The sequence below is a fragment of the Drosophila willistoni genome (genome assembly GCF_018902025.1).
Source record: "Drosophila willistoni isolate 14030-0811.24 chromosome XR unlocalized genomic scaffold, UCI_dwil_1.1 Seg143, whole genome shotgun sequence".
Taxonomy (NCBI): domain Eukaryota; kingdom Metazoa; phylum Arthropoda; class Insecta; order Diptera; family Drosophilidae; genus Drosophila; species Drosophila willistoni.
Window position 1 is genome coordinate 7,041,035 of NW_025814056.1, and position 15,578 is coordinate 7,056,612.

The 15,578-nt window shown below is 39.5% G+C and overlaps 3 protein-coding genes across 3 annotated transcripts; all 3 read right to left on the reverse strand.

Annotated features, from left to right (window-relative positions):
- Positions 1-2,021: 2,021 nt before the first annotated feature.
- Positions 2,022-2,651, reverse strand: LOC6645199 (U6 snRNA-associated Sm-like protein LSm2). Its single transcript, XM_002068173.4, has 3 exons — positions 2,576-2,651; positions 2,455-2,522; positions 2,022-2,356 (listed from the first exon to the last, which is right to left on the reverse strand). Exons 1-3 carry the CDS (start codon positions 2,576-2,578, stop codon positions 2,140-2,142), a joined length of 288 nt encoding a protein of 95 aa, XP_002068209.2. The 5' UTR covers positions 2,579-2,651; the 3' UTR covers positions 2,022-2,139.
- A 1,458-nt stretch (positions 2,652-4,109) lies between these two features.
- Positions 4,110-5,376, reverse strand: LOC124460644. Its single transcript, XM_047011889.1, has 2 exons — positions 5,201-5,376; positions 4,110-5,144 (listed from the first exon to the last, which is right to left on the reverse strand). The coding sequence occupies exons 1-2, from the start codon at positions 5,234-5,236 to the stop codon at positions 4,263-4,265; spliced, it is 918 nt and encodes a 305-aa protein (XP_046867845.1). The 5' UTR covers positions 5,237-5,376; the 3' UTR covers positions 4,110-4,262.
- A 914-nt stretch (positions 5,377-6,290) lies between these two features.
- On the reverse strand, positions 6,291-13,695 carry LOC6645200 (LIM homeobox transcription factor 1-alpha). Its single transcript, XM_023177484.2, is given in 5 exon segments — positions 6,291-6,690; positions 6,767-7,636; positions 12,892-13,295; positions 13,336-13,430; positions 13,433-13,695. Coding segments are annotated over 5 exon segments (1,869 nt in total). The 5' UTR covers positions 13,661-13,695; the 3' UTR covers positions 6,291-6,418.
- Between the last annotated feature and the right edge of the window lie 1,883 nt (positions 13,696-15,578).

A 15,578-nucleotide genomic window follows, 5' to 3' on the forward strand; every position in this document is an offset into this window, starting at 1 on the left:
AGGCTCTCACTTCTTCATCCGTAGCCTAGGCGGATGCTGATGATAATAGTGATGACGAAGGAAAAGCAGAAGTAAATGAAGAAGCGGCAAGAGTATGGTTTCAAATGCAAAAATAAAGAAAGCGTCCAAAGCATGGCAAATTCAAAATGCGCTCAAATGTATGCTACGAAATATTTTGTTATTTGGTCGCTGCAGGAAGCGGATTCAAATTACCACAAGTAATGGGAACCGTGTGCGCCAAACCAAAATTTGAAAAGATATGGCGGGTTCGCAGGTCGAAGGGGGCAGTTGGCAAAAGTTTATTTTTATTCGCGACTCGACTTATTATTCGCGACCCCCGCCGAGGACTCAGTGACACTCAATTATGCGCAGTCAGACGAACAGCAGACTGGGAGCGACACGTACAATTTCTTTTTTTTTTTGTGATGGTGTGATTTGGTTTTCTTTTTTCTATTTTTTTTTTTTTTTATATTTTGTGCGTTTTGTCCAAGCTGGCAGCTGTCCAGTATTTAAGGACCGCCTTGGCAATCTTAAAATTAAATGCCCTAAGCACCCAGCAGTCAACACACAAGAATATATATATTACGTATGTATGTATGTATGTACTTACTCCGAATAAGTATTCCAAATTTTGAGTACATACAAAACACAAAGAAAACAAAATTCAAAAAACCCAATTGAGAATGGAACATAAAGGACACACTTAACGACCCACATTTGATATAAACGGATGAGTTGGGAGTCGAAATTAAACACAAACGAATTCCGCTTGTTTTCTCAGTTTTATGGTTGCCTCAATGGCATAACCAGGAGGACAAGCCAAAATGGACCTTTGACTGTCATTGTTGTTATTACTTGGGCAAACTCGGACGCAGCTCTACTCGACAATGCCCTTCCCCCATGCCGCGACGTTACGCACAATGACTTGAATGATATTGCACGGTGGGTTCAAGCCTTCAATTCAAGCCTATCATTGGTCGATAAGAATTATACTTTACATGAAAATGATAGCATAATATCTATTCATTACATACTCTTGCAAGTTTAGATATAAATAAATACAACAAAGTAGCTTATGCGATTTTAATTACAGTTTTTCTAAGCATTATGCTTGTTCGATTCATTCGAATTGAGTTAAAACTTGGTGAGTTATGAAGAAACGTCTAATCAGTCGTAGCGCAAAAGATTGGACAGTAATCACAATACATTTTAAGAACTTAAAGACTTGAATCGTATGGTTTTAGTGTTCAAATCAAGATGATCGAAAGAAAATCAATCTAATTACTGATTCGACTATATGAAATCGAAAAGTTGAATGAAAAGGAGATCAGATCTGTTTCATGGATTCTTGCTTATGAAATTTGAGAGAATAATTTTTACTCCACTGTGCTGTATAGTAACTTTTGTCATCAAGTGTGTCTGGAGAGGGGGGTGACGGGGTCATGGTAATAAGAAAGAACAATCGTAAAACGTGAATTATATAAAATGGAGACGTACATACATATATAACCATTGAAATCCACACATATGTGACCATCAATGGATTCCTTTTGACAAGATGTAGAGGATTTCATTACAACAATTATACAAATTTATGGAGCTGTTGGCGTTGCCGTTGGCCCGGCCGTTATCAGCTTGTCGCCAACTAAACGGATGCTGTGTGTGTGACCTACATATATCTTCAGTTGAACCGGATATATATATATCCTCATTTGCCATTCAAGCGTAGCCCAATAATGATTCCGAGCCACATCAAAACAACAACATAAAATGGCAATGTCATTAAATGCTAGGCGGGGGCAATGGGGGTATGTTGTGTCCAGGGGTTGGAGTTGTAGTAGTCTAGTAGTCGCAGCAACCTCAACTTTGACTCATCAAAAATTGATGGCCCGTAAAGAAAACACGCCCGAATGGATTGCCTGCACATGATGAGTTGGGTGCTCCAGCGTAGATGCCATCATCTCCACCATATTAAATATATATAAGCAGATACATATATATATATATAAGATAAATACATGTTCCATATACACAGTTTCTATTTCTCTTATTCACAAATCAATTAATTCACTTAGAAATGCATGGGCTTAAAAGAAAAATGCTCATGAGGACATCAAGGACCTACCCCAGGGCATCCACCTATCGCGTGCTAACCACCGCCTCTTTACGCGCCGCATCCTGGAGCAGTTGTGTGTCCACCTCATCGCCGGGCAGCTGGACATAGCGGACAACAGAGCCACGGATGAAACAATTCTTAACGCTGAGCATGTGCGGATATTTGTCGGGATCCGTCACACTGATGTCTGTCAGCTTAATGTTGAGGTATTGGTCCACAGAATGCAGGGTTCCACATATACTGTTGCACACGGATTGGGAATGTCATTGGAATTGCAAGAAAAGAAAAGATATGTTTTACGCTTCTGACAAACGTTTGGTCAAACACATGATGCTCACCTGAGGTCATTCTTCAGCTCGACGACGACTTCTTTGCCCACCAGAGATTTAAAGAATGAATAGAAAAGCTGCGGAAATGTGTTTCTATAATAATTTGCGAATGTTTTAACAAATTTCTTACCATTCCGCTCGCGTTTGTTTTCTTGTCATTGACGCGCTAGAGTTGCCAGGTAATCACACCGGCAACTTGTGCCCTATACCAAATTTATCGATTAACCACAGTGCTGCCAGACCACCGGAAAGATGTCCGCTACCAGTATATAGCGCGTTGCCGATAGGCGCGCTAGCAAAGAGCCCGCTTGGTGCGCCCGTGAGTGTGGTTTGAAGCTGTACTAACTGGTTTGAAGCTGAACTGCCCTTATTTTTTGGATCCCACTATTTTGGGTAAAAGTCCTAAGGCCAAAGTAAGAGAACCTAAGGGCCAGCCGGAAGTACCTTATTTTTGTCATAATTTATTTCAAACAATTTTAATATGGTTTTTTTTCCCAAATCAATCAAATCACATATAGTATTTGTAAATTTTCAAAAGTAAATTGAAGGGTATAGAGATAAAGCAAAATTTTGTTGGCCAAAGGCAAGAAATTGTTATTAGCTTAAGAACACACAAAAAGAAGCCATTAGAACAATATAATTAAGCTTATAGTTATTTAAAATTTTGAAGACTTATTATTCTTTTCTATACTATTTCTTTGTGCAGTTGACTGGGGCTCGAAATTCAAAAGAGTCACGGAAATGTAAACAAATTTGACTTGTTTTATATGCTTTGATCCCTACCTAAATGAAAATTATGATATGTTTTCATTATTCTTTTATAATTCTATTAGGTATTATGGCATAATAATTTATTTTCTCATCTTTTATTTTATATTCATTATTTAGAAAGTTTTTTGCTTTTAAGCTCCAACTAAAAACCAAGACATGTGTTCGAACTCAAACCAATGAGTCGAACCAAAGCGCACTTTTTTAAAAATAAATATTCCAAATTTCAAACCGATAACTTAATTTAAAAGTTAAGTTAAAAGCTTTAGCGCTGTAACTTTAGCGAATTCAACCACTGTGCATCGTCGAGTCTTTGTCAGGTGCATAACAAAGATCTAAATAGGACAAATATTGAAAATTGTAAATATAACTTATTTTTATACCCTTGCAAAAAGGGTATACTAATTTTGGTCAGAAGTGTGCAACGCATAGAAGGAAGCATCTCCGACCATATAAAGTATATATATTCTTGATCAGTACGACGAGACGAGTTTATATAGTCATGTCCGTCCGTCCGTCCGTCTGTCCGTCCGTCTGGATCAACGCAAACTCCTTCTGGACCGTTAAAGCTACTGAGTTGAAATTTTGCATGTAGGCTTGTATATACAGCAGGGGTTGTATATCTTGGATTCAGCCGGATCGTATCACTATATCATATAGCTCCCATACAAACGGCAAAGTCACGAACAGTGACTTTTCTCAATAACTTCGTTATTTTCTAAACTATTGTCATGAAATTTAATATTTGTGAGATTATTAAACATATAAACGACTATGCCAAATTTGATAAAGATCGGGTGACTATATCATATAGCTCCCATACCAACGATCGGGGGAAAACAGTGAGTTTGAAAATTCACTTGGCAACGTTTCGGTAGTAAAGCAACGTCCATAAATTATTATTATATTTTATTATTTTTCTGTTACGATAAACTATTTGACCGTTGCCAATCAGAATAATCGGTAGGCAAACGAGTCTGCCGTAATCGTAACTTTTTTTTAAAATTGCAAAATATAAATTCGATAAAATAAAAATATATAAAAGTCATCTAATCGCGAAACTCGAATACGATCGTCCAAAAACATAGTTTAAGACAGTTGAATCTCTCCTTGATGATATCCGCACTGTCCGCATCCATCCAGATGTCAACCTGTTCATTGGGGCAAATATTTGTGACTGTAGGGGGTACATATTCCCGGCTCACGACAGCCCACTTCTCCGTCTTTATATCAGAGTTCTGCTCTTCGAGGAGCGTGAAAATTCGCAGCAAACAAGTCTCTACCTTTGGCCAAGTAACTCTGGCCGCTGTCAGGTGCAGGAAGTCTATAAAACCAGCGGCCTCATAGAGCCCTATAGAACACACGCTGCTCGCCACCCATTCCCTTGTCTCTTCGTTGGCCGTTGCGATGTACAGCCGGCCATGGTATTCAGCGACCGGAGTGACATCATTGAAATCTAAGCTCCGAACGTCTCCGAAACGCAAAAGTATATCAAAGAACCCTTCGAACAGATCGGAAAAGTTCTTTGCGCATGAAGAAACTACCACAATAAACGGCCTCTTCTCTGGCAGGATGTTCATGTATGGCGGATGCTGACCAGTTGTAACATCCGGTTCCATTTCCATTTCAGATTCAACTTTAACTTCGATACTTGAGTCTGACACTGAATTATCGACTAGTGGAAGCGCGATATCCTCGGCCTCAAGAGAAAATCGTATCAAGCACACAAAATTGTTGCCTTCATAGCAAGACACAATCGGCTTAATTTGTTCGTTGTTGCCTGGACCAGCAACTTCCGTTAAAAGAACTGAATCGGCCAACGTTACATCAGAAGTACAAATCTCCAATGGTTCCTGAATATTGAGAAGACTCTGCAGCTCTCTCTTAAGTTCGTATATACTGGCTGAGATCGGGAGCTTCATAACCAATTGCTGGAAAAGAACACTTGGTCACGATTATGAAAAGTAATATCCTCACGTTTACTAACCTCTCCGGATTGCATGATCAATTGAACAGTCAACATATTTTCACTTTTGTTTTTCTCTTTTTTAATATTCAGAATTAAAACAGTTTTTGTTTTATTTTTGATGTTGACTGTATGAGTTTACGAAGTAGAATGATTGAAGTACTGTACCCCCTTGACCAGGTCGAATTTTACAAACATCCCAGGCCTTCTTGGATCTCAAAAATATGTGAATTGCTTCCGACTAGCCGAAAGTACTAGATACTTTCGAAAATAAGCTGAGCAATTGTCAAATATTTCTGTCTCTTTTTATACCCTTGCAAAAAGGGTATATTAATTTTGGTCAGAAGTGTGCAACGCATAGAAGGAAGCATCTCCTACCATATAAAGTATATATATTCTTGATCAGCACGACGAGACGAGTTCATATAGCCATGCCCGTCCATCCGTCCGTCTGGATCAACACAAAAAGTTGGTTGCTTCCAATATTATTATTGTTTCAATAAAATTCCTTGATTTTCATTCTTAAATATGTTGTAGGTGTAAACAAAAAAGGAAATTATTGAAAAGACAAACCTTTTGTATTCGCAATGCGCAATGGGTAAAAATGCCAGTCGGATTTTCGTTTCATTCGTAAGGATAAACAAATAAAATTGCACTTGCTAATACAATATTTATTGATTTTTAAATTACAATTAATAACAATTTTTGGTTTAAAACTATTTACAAACAAAATGGTTTCACATTGACAGTTACTCTACATACATATGTATTATATATTTCTGAATGTTTGCTGTTTTTTTTTTTTATGTTTTTACTTTTCATATTTTTTCCTTTTTTTCAGATTTCGCCTTACACAAATCTAACAATAAATTATACTGCCACGCCTCATATACGATTATGCACGAATCTTAATAATTCATTTAGCTTAGAAAATCACAATTCATATATACATATATAAGTATATATGTAAAAATTATTTTTTTTTATTTTTCTTTTATTTTTTTGTTGTTCTTTCTTGCAACTTGTTTATTTTGACCGATCCCAATTGCAAAAAAAAAAAAAAAAAAACAAACAACAAAAAGGAAATAAAAATTCAAATATAATTATGCATTAAGTGTAAAGTAACAGCTGCCCCTTCACCCCTGCCAGACAAAAGGGTGTTATACAATTAAGGGAGGGGGGGTATTTGGAGCCGACCGCTAATAAATTCGTACGATGCGATTATTTCTACGTTCATGTCTAGTGCTCCGAACTAAAGTAGGAGTTCTGCATGAGATATAGCTTATCGATTGGATTAATCAGGCTGGTATTCAAATTGGCCAACATGTCGTGCGGATTGGAATGCGAGTGAGAGTGTGAATGGGAATGCTGATTGCCCGACGAGCTGGTCGATTGCAATTCCAGATTGTTCAGCGATAGCGAGTCGGCATCATCATCTAATTGATCGAAATTGCTGCCATCCAGCGAAAGATCAGAGCTGCAGAAGCTGTCATTCGAATTGGCTGGATAATCTAAAAAGATTGGAAAGATTGGGGCGATTAGCTTGATGAGATTGCTTTGGAGTAATGGCGGGGCTAGGTTACTCACCATCCGGAGAGAAGGGCAAATTGGGGTTTAGTGGTTGGCTGGCAAAAGCATTGTCCAACCCACCCAGATAGCTGCCACTTTCCGTTCCAAGCTCTTGCTTAATGGACTTCTCCTCCTTCTCATTTGTATCCTTGTCATCGGCTGCATTGGAGTTGCCATTGCCACGCCCATTTGTGGTTGTGCCACCATTTTGCTTGGCCTTGCGTTGAATTTTCTTCATTTTGGCACGCTGATTCTGGAACCACACCTGCACCACACGCACCGACAGTCCCGTGTCCTTGGCCAAAGCTTCGCGGACCTTGCGACACGGTTTCGGAGATTGATCGAACGATGCCTTAAACTGTTTGCGCTGCTGGGAAGTTAGAATCGTCCTCGGACGTTTGGGTCCCCGTCGTCCATCACGTGGCCTCAGAAGGTCCTCCTCGTCCAGGCCAACAAAGCCGCAATGCTGGGCAGCTGCTGCGGCCAGAAACATTTCCTTCTCCAGATCATGCCGAAAGCAAAATAGTTGGCCATCGCGCAGCATAAACTGCTCGCCCTTCTGTAAGGGCAAACGACAGGCATAGCACACAAAGCAGGGCAGATGGAAGACATAGTTAGGTATGGGACGCATCACCAGCTCCTGCGGCAGTATGGCATGACAGCAGGCGGCGCATTTGACCCCAAACAAGCGATCGTAGTCCAATTTGCAATAGAGCTTCGAGTTGCGCACATAGCAGGTGTGATGCAGTTGCATGCCACAGTAGCAGCATGCCAGACACTGTTCATGCCAATTGGCTTCGCCCACATTCATTAGATAACGGTCATGGATCTTTTGGCCACAGCCTTCGCACAGTTCGTAGTTCTTTTCGCATTTGATGTGACCAACTTCTGGAGAGAAAGAGAGTAAGAGAAAGAGACAAAAAGAGAGACAGAGAGAGAGAAAGAGAGATAGAGGGGTGAGTGAGTTATAAAATCGATTTAACTACGTTTATGGCTAGCTTATGCCTCGTAAAGTAAACCCTCAGAACCGTAAACCGTACACATTATTCCCGCATCCAATGTTATGGGAGAACGTGGCGTATACGTGATGGCAGCATATGTTGCTGCAAAATTATCATGGCATGTGCTGCCCCCGATGCTGCGAGACGATGCTTTCCCCAAAGGTGTAGCCAACATTTTTCACACCAAAGAGGGTCAAATTTTCAAAGCCTTTCAGAGGATTCGCCTCTAAGTTGCCATATCTCGCTCGCCTAAATACCATGTATCAATTTCTCATGAATCAATAATTTACGTAAGTTTATTACTAGAAACCAACACATTGAAATAATGTCTGAAGGATACAAACAGAAGTTTGTAGTTGATCCCCTCTTCCTCTACGTCTTTGTTTGAATCATTTCTTGGCTTTTTGTGCTCATTGTTTGGCACTCTTCGAACTGTATTTTGACAATCATAAGTGCTGGCAATACGATACAACAAAAAAACAAGCGAAAAACAAAAAAGAAAAAAGAAAAAAAAACGAAGGAAAAGAAAAATTATCTGTCGCCATCTCAGTTCAAGCAACAGCTTGTATTGATAGCTTGTTGATGCGTAATTGAAACGTAAAGTTTTCTATATATGTATGTACGTATGTTTGTACATATATGTACATTGTAAGTATATAAAAACATATACATACAAATATAAAATAAAAAGTAAATGCTATAGACACATCATCATAACCATCAAAAGAATCCTAATTTCCACGCACAAAGTTGAAATAATCAATCACATTATAAAACAGAAAAGTAACGAGAATTTAAATTCGACTTCTAAAAATTTTTAGAAGCAGACTTGATTTAATACCAAGCACACCCACACACACACACACTAACGCATACACGCACAGCAAACACCACTAATCCCCATGGCGTATAGAGCAAAACTCTTGAAACTGTAAACCAGTCATAAAAAACCAAAAAAAAAAAAGTAGTACCCGAAAACACGACAAAAGCTGCCTGCAGTAAACATAAAAAAATACCGATTTTATATATGACGACCGCCACGAAAAATGTATGGAAGCAGCTGAAAAATGAGGAGCTGAGCACCAAACTGGCAATGAAGCACCATGAGGAACAGGAGGAGAAGGAGGAGCAGGAAGAGCAGAGGAGGTGGAGCCTGTTATATTATATGGCTGTGGCTCAGTGGCAGAAAAATGTGCATGATTTATGGATGGCACAATGGCAGCGGTGTCAGCTATGATGTGTGTGTGTGGGTGTGGGTGTGTGTGTGTGGGGCTAGGAGTGGCAGTGAAGGGGCGCCAGGGCTTTGAGAGCTAAGCCAGTGAGTGCAGCGTGAAGTTGACAACAAGCAACACAGCCATGGTAACCCATGGTACTCTAACCCTAAGCCAAAATGCATGCGAATATATATTTGCAGAGAATTTTTACGCGAATTTGCGCTATGTTTTTTTGGGGGAGAGTAAATGTTTTTAAGTGAGTTGAACCAACATTCATTAGGATATGAGATCTATGTTAAGAACTAGCCAAGACTAGATGGAATCTAAATACTCAATTTCATAATTACTTGCCACTTGTCTAGGGTATACAAGAGTCTGATACTACTTGCAAGATAGTTGTATGACTTTTTTTGTTCTATGGAATTGTTACTTTAGTTTTCTATTGTGTGGCATAGCCAATCGAACTGCTGATAAGAGACGATTCTTTTTTTTTTGCATTTGCTGCCGAATTGACATGGCCATGGATCATTTGATAAAGCCCCTTTGTAAAGAACAAAAGGGTAACGAGGAGTGATGTTGGTTGTTGGTTTTTTAGAAGTTTGAATTTACATAGATACAGCCATAACACTTCTCGGCCATTGTTGAATGCAATATTGCTATTTCTGCATTGACATTTCGTTTGTGTAATCTAATCAGAGATTTATGGCATTTATTGTATTGTGCAAAATGTGTGTATGTATGTATGTATGTATGTGGCTATGGGTGCACTTTTAGTTTTTGCAGCACAAAGCAAAAGCAATTGAGTAGAGACTCTCTAATTGATTGCCCCTGTATATGTCCTCCTCCCACCCAGACCCTCCTCTTTTTCTCTTCATTCCAGACTCGAGGACCCACGATCTGGCAAAAAACAAAAAAAACTTGTCGAAAAATCAACAAACAACAAGCGCAAACAGCTGAAACAAGTGCGGCACACACTCATGTCAAATACATAGATTAAACAGCAGATAAATCCAAAATCAACTTGATGATAAACAGAATATATAACCAGCTAATAGACAACGAACAGTAACGAGCCAAACACAAAAACCAAAAAAACAGCAACGCCAACAGCAGAACCAAAGTTTTTTTTTTTTTGGAGGGGGAGAACCCAGGGTTTATTTTATTTTGTCTTATCTGGATAGAGTTTTGGGCTTATCAGCGAATAGCTTCCCGTACCTCGTATCCCGTTACCCAAATTTATTGACATATTGACAGGCAAGCGCTGGTCTATGATGATAAATTGACAGACAGCTCAACAAAACGCTTAAAAGAAGGAGGAAAAAAACAACAAAAAATAACGAAAATTTTGGCATAAATTTGGGAGCTCGTATTAGTTAGTCCACCAAGTCCACGTGGCACGGAGATTTTTGTTTTGGCATATAGACTGACTGACAGCTCATAACGTTGGGTCGTGGTGTGGGTTGGGTCTGGTAACAGAGCTTTAATTACTTTCTGGCCTAAATGGCAGCAGAATTTAAAGCCAGCGAAAGTGACACAAAGCTATGCATATGGCGCATAGTTTCAATGACTTTGTTCTCTCTCGCTCTCTCTCTCTCTCTCTCTAACACTTCCACTGTCTTTATCTAAACACCGCAGAAACCAGAAATGCTGAGACGCACACCTGACACTGAGTGTGTTCATTTCCGTGGTCTAGCTCACCTAACGCCCTTTGCCCTTGTCCTTGCTCCTCTCTATCCATAGTGTGGCGCACACACACACATACACAGAGCTATGAAATTCCTTGATTTCACCCACTTTCGTGGGGCAAATTGTAGAGCGTTGAATTCAAATTCAGAGATACAGAGATGATTGGCAAGCCGAGTTGAAGATGGAGACCGAGGCCGGAAACGGAAACTATTTGCTGGCATTTCAGCAAATGGCAAATGGCAAAAGCCAAACATTAATAGAAATTTCATATGCAAATATAAAGTTTAGCAGCAAGCAAAAAGCATTTCTCTGGCTATATGTGAGTTTGTATGCGTGAAATATTTGTGTTCCTTCAAGGGGGGAAACAAACATATTTGTACGTACATATATATGTTAGTATGTGTCTATGTGCGGGGGTAGAGTGTGTGTGTGTGTGTGCAGTAGTTTGTAGTGAAAAGTCTGCCCCAACCACAGCACGGCATCCAGTTTGGTTTCGGTTTGTAAGTTCCAACGATATCTGCGTTTGCAGCACACACAAACACACATCGTCTCACACACACACACACACGCACACACATTGTTTGCACACTTTGCATTTTGGCCAGAAATTTTGCAAAAGTTTTCCAGCAACACTTTCGTTGCAGCTGCTAAAAACTGTTGCCTACTTTGAGGCTACGCTGAAGAGTGTATCTGCCAGTGGACGCCTATGTGTGTGTGGGTGTGTGGCCAGTGTGTTTCTGTGTGAGTGCTCCACACATGCCTTAATAGCCTTTTATTGGTTGCACAACATCATCTCCTCTGGCTCAGGTTCATTGTCAAAATTATTTTGCGGTAAACTTGCGTTCATACTTTTGGGAATACTTTCTTCTCCTCCCCCCCCCCCCCCCACTTTTCCCCCTTCCCCATCTCTCTTCTCGCCATACACTGACTAACCAACTTTGACCAATTATTATTTTGATATTTTGTCAATAGTAAAGTGCAATATGCCTATTTAATTTTGTGTTGCTTTGGTAACCACAATTTTGGTTTTTGCATTTTGGTTATTCGGTTTTAATTTGCATTTACCTCAAAAGGAAAAAAAACAAAAAAACCTTTTTCCTCCATGTGTATTAATTAATTACATATTGATAATAACACAAAAAAACATATTAAATACAAAATAGAAAAACGTGTGCAAAGAATTATTGACTTAAGTGGAACTTCATTAAAATTATAATAGATTGCCTTGGGCAATATCAATATTTTATTTGAAAGTAATAATCTAGTAATTTTAATAAAAAGCCATAATAGAATTTATTAAAAATTACTTAGGTAAACATTTTAAATTTCAATAATTAAGCGTCTTTCAAAATATTGATCCTACTGCGTTTCGGTTCTTGTAAAAACTTTTCAAAACGCAATCAAATGTGAACTGTGACTAATTTTTGACTAATTTTCTTGCATCATTTTGGTTTAGTGTGACAATTTTAAATATTTACTGTAAATTTGACATATTTCTTTGCATTGAAGTATAACTTTTATAAACTAATCATCATTGTATGTAAATATATATGTATATGTAAGCTCATATCAAATGTTTTTAAACATATTTTCCAACACTATTTAAATCTAATCTATAAATATATTTTGTCTCAAGGGATCAGCCAGTAGAAATAGCTATTGAATCTGGTAATCCTTTGCTTAATTAGAATCCTCAGTGATAGAAATTTGAAATATAACTCTTAAGTTAGTAAAAACTATTTGACCTAGTCCAAGTGCCAACCATCTAGCCAAACAATTGTTTACAAATTTTATTATTTATCGCTCGCCCTTTAATAAGTTGTTTAAACTTCAATTATCAAAGATTTTACCGGGCGCAATTAAAGTCCAGGCAAATGGGGAAAAACCTTCCCCGCCCTCTCGCCGACAAGAGAAACCTAGAAAATCACACGCAAACTTCACAAAAATAATTTGGGCCAACTTTGGTTATAGCGAGGCTGTAGGATAGCAAAAGGACGACAGGGAGGACATGGTGAGACGCAGGCAGAGACTGGTTCACGCACATCTCTGTGAAAACCTTTTGTGAAAGAGGATGATGGCTATCAGAGAGATCTGCCACTAGGCGCACACACACACACACACCCACACACACACACAAATGCAAACACGCAAGTATGCCAAAAACGAAAAACGTGAAAACCCCAGAAACGGTACGAGCCGGTAAATGCCTTAACTACCGGTGCAAAATACTTTTGGAACATACCTGTGCGTCCACTGCAATCGGCAGACAATTTCGATGCCGTACTCGACGCCGTCGTCGCAGCTGTAGACGCTGCCGCTGTACCAGCAGCAGCCGCAGCAGCAGCAGCAGCAACAGCTCCGGCTAATGATGTGGAGGCGACTGAAGCTGGAGCAGAGGTTGCTGATGACGATGATGTTGTTGGCGCTGTTGATGATGATGCCACAGTAGAAGCAGCAGCAGCAGCGGCAGCAGCAGCAGCAGCAGCAGCAACAGCAGCAGCTGTTAATGTGTTGCAGGCGGAGGAGTTTGGGCTATGGTTGTTGTTGTTGTTGTTGTTGTTGTTGTTATTGTTGTTGCCGCTGTTGGGGCTATGTCCTGTGGGCGTTGGGCAGCTGTTAATTGATGCTGGCGTGGCCGAGGCGGAAATTACGGATGCCGTTAATGAAGCTGTTCCTGCCGGGTTATTGTTGTTGTTGATGTTGTTGATGTTGTTGATGTTGTTGCTGTTGATGTGAATGTTGTTGCCGGAAATGTTTGTTGCCAAATTGTTGTTGCTGGTGTGCAAATTATTGTTGTTGTTGTTGCTGCTGCTTATGATATTGCTGCTGCTTATGTTATTATTATTATTACTGTTGCTGTTGTTGTTGTTGTTGTTGTTGTTATTGGTGCAAGAGCTTGAACCCGAATTCGGACTATCCAAAAATCGCGCACCGCCATGATTCTGTTGCAGTGAATACAAACTGCCACCAACTGGATTCAAATTTGTGGGCATTGGATAGAATTCCAACATCTTATCGATGTCCAGAATACAATAATACAGTACCAAAATCCAATAAACAATTTGATGTGTTTTATTTTTTTCTCTTTTCAAACTTTTCAAGTCAAAAAACAACGAGAAGTAAAAAAAATGTAGTCACGTTTTAGGGCACTTTTTGATTTTTGTCAATTTGCACTTTGAAAAAAAAAAGAAACCAAACTATATCAACTAATAATATTTAAGGATATTATGGAAAATACGTAGTTAATCTTTGTTTAAAATTTTCGTAAAACGAGTTCGTTTCGTCGTGTTGTCCGCTGCTAAAAACTGAGATGAACCAGCTGCGTTCGCTGTCAGTTGGCGTGTGATCGAACAATCAACGAAATCAAAGCATTTCACTTTGCCATAACCAAAAGTCCCAGCTGAAATGTACCCCCGCATACACGCATACACGCACACATTCACTCACTGATACACAGACACATAGACACCCTTCCTTGCCGCTATTGTTGTAGGTATGTTGCTGCTCTCGTTCAGTGCGCCGGCGCATGTTTACAAAAGCAACAGAGAGCGGCAAAAAAGGAAAAGCAAAAACAAAAACTCAGAAATTTCCCACTGCACGTGATGGTGATGGGCCACACAAGGGTTGCACCACCACCAACCCTTGCCATCACGATGCCCTCCTCCTGGTTGCAATGCTCTAGCTGCGCATGTCTCAAGTGATTATTATCGGCTCGAATTGACAATTGGGAAATTTACTCAAGCCAAATTTCCCTAGGGCATTGCCAGGCCACACCTCAGATCGTCTGCGATTGGCCAATGGACCACTTCCCCGTCCGCTTGGTCGACCATTTTCTGTGATGCGCATGCCGCCCCGGAATGGGAGCGGATTCGTGTAGGGGAAGCTAAGAGTGAAGAGTTTTTATTCTTCTTTTTTTCTTTGTATTTTTTGTTTATCGTTGCTGCTGCTGTTGTTGTTGTTGTTGTTGTCGTCGTCTTGTGTCTTGGCATCAATTTCAAGCAAAAGTTGTGACTCTTAAGGGATTGGGATCGGGATTGGTATGATGACTGTGATGACGATGATAAAGGGGCGTGTTGTGGCTGTATGCAGCAGTTGCTGGTGTTGTTGTTGCTGTTGCTGTTGCTGTTGCTGGTGTTTGGTCACAAAGACATACTTGCACTTACCCCCGGGGCAACTTTTTGCCATGTTCACTGGACGACAAGGACAATTTCTTTCAGTTGGACGGCCTTTGCAGTGGAGAAATTCGGACACAGAACGACATCAGCGGCTATAGCACCACCAAACACCACCCACATTAACACCAGCAGCAGCAACAGCAGCAGAAACGATGGCCTTGTCTTTGTTTTTTCTTCTTGTTTTTTCTTTTTTGCCTTTGCATTTCACTCGGTTTTTTTGTGGCTGCTAAAGTTCGACATAAACAACCCAGCCAAAAAACGAAATATAAGAGGAACAGGGTGATAACTTTTGGTTTCCTTGAAGTCCTAGGTCTATATATGAAATGATTTTGATCATTACAAAATATTATTATTATTATTATTAAAGTATAGTATATAATTATAAACTATCAACCTAACTATATTTTACAAGCACTGGCAACTAAGGCCTTCGGCTTAGACGAAAACTACATCCATACACTAGCCTGGGATTCGAACCCGGATCCTCGTTGTTCAGTTGACTAAATGACTGGGCCACTTAGACCACTCATCTACCGAGGATTGCATTACAAAATAACTTTAACGATAAAGCAGCATAATACAATTTTTAAGTAATTATAAATAAATAGTTCTTTTAATGGGAGAAATTTATGAGCATAATGAGATATTCTTACATTCCTCAGATAATTGTATTTTAAAAACTACTGCAGATATTTTCATTTCTAAATGACCTGTCAAGGAATTCAAATAAAATAGCTCAATCAAAATAAATTCT

What these genes read in the sequence shown, in the direction of transcription:
- LOC6645199 (XM_002068173.4), bottom strand. An exon ending in GAGCTGAAGAATGACCTCAG is followed by an intron (nt 2,357 to 2,454) that starts GTGAGCATCATG and finishes CGTGTGCAACAG; the next exon opens with TATATGTGGAACCCTGCATT.
- LOC124460644 (XM_047011889.1), bottom strand. Translation starts at nt 5,236, where the DNA reads ATGTTGACTGTTCAATTGATCATGCAATCCGGAGAG. An exon ending in TGATCATGCAATCCGGAGAG is followed by an intron (nt 5,145 to 5,200) that starts GTTAGTAAACGT and finishes GTTCTTTTCCAG; the next exon opens with CAATTGGTTATGAAGCTCCC.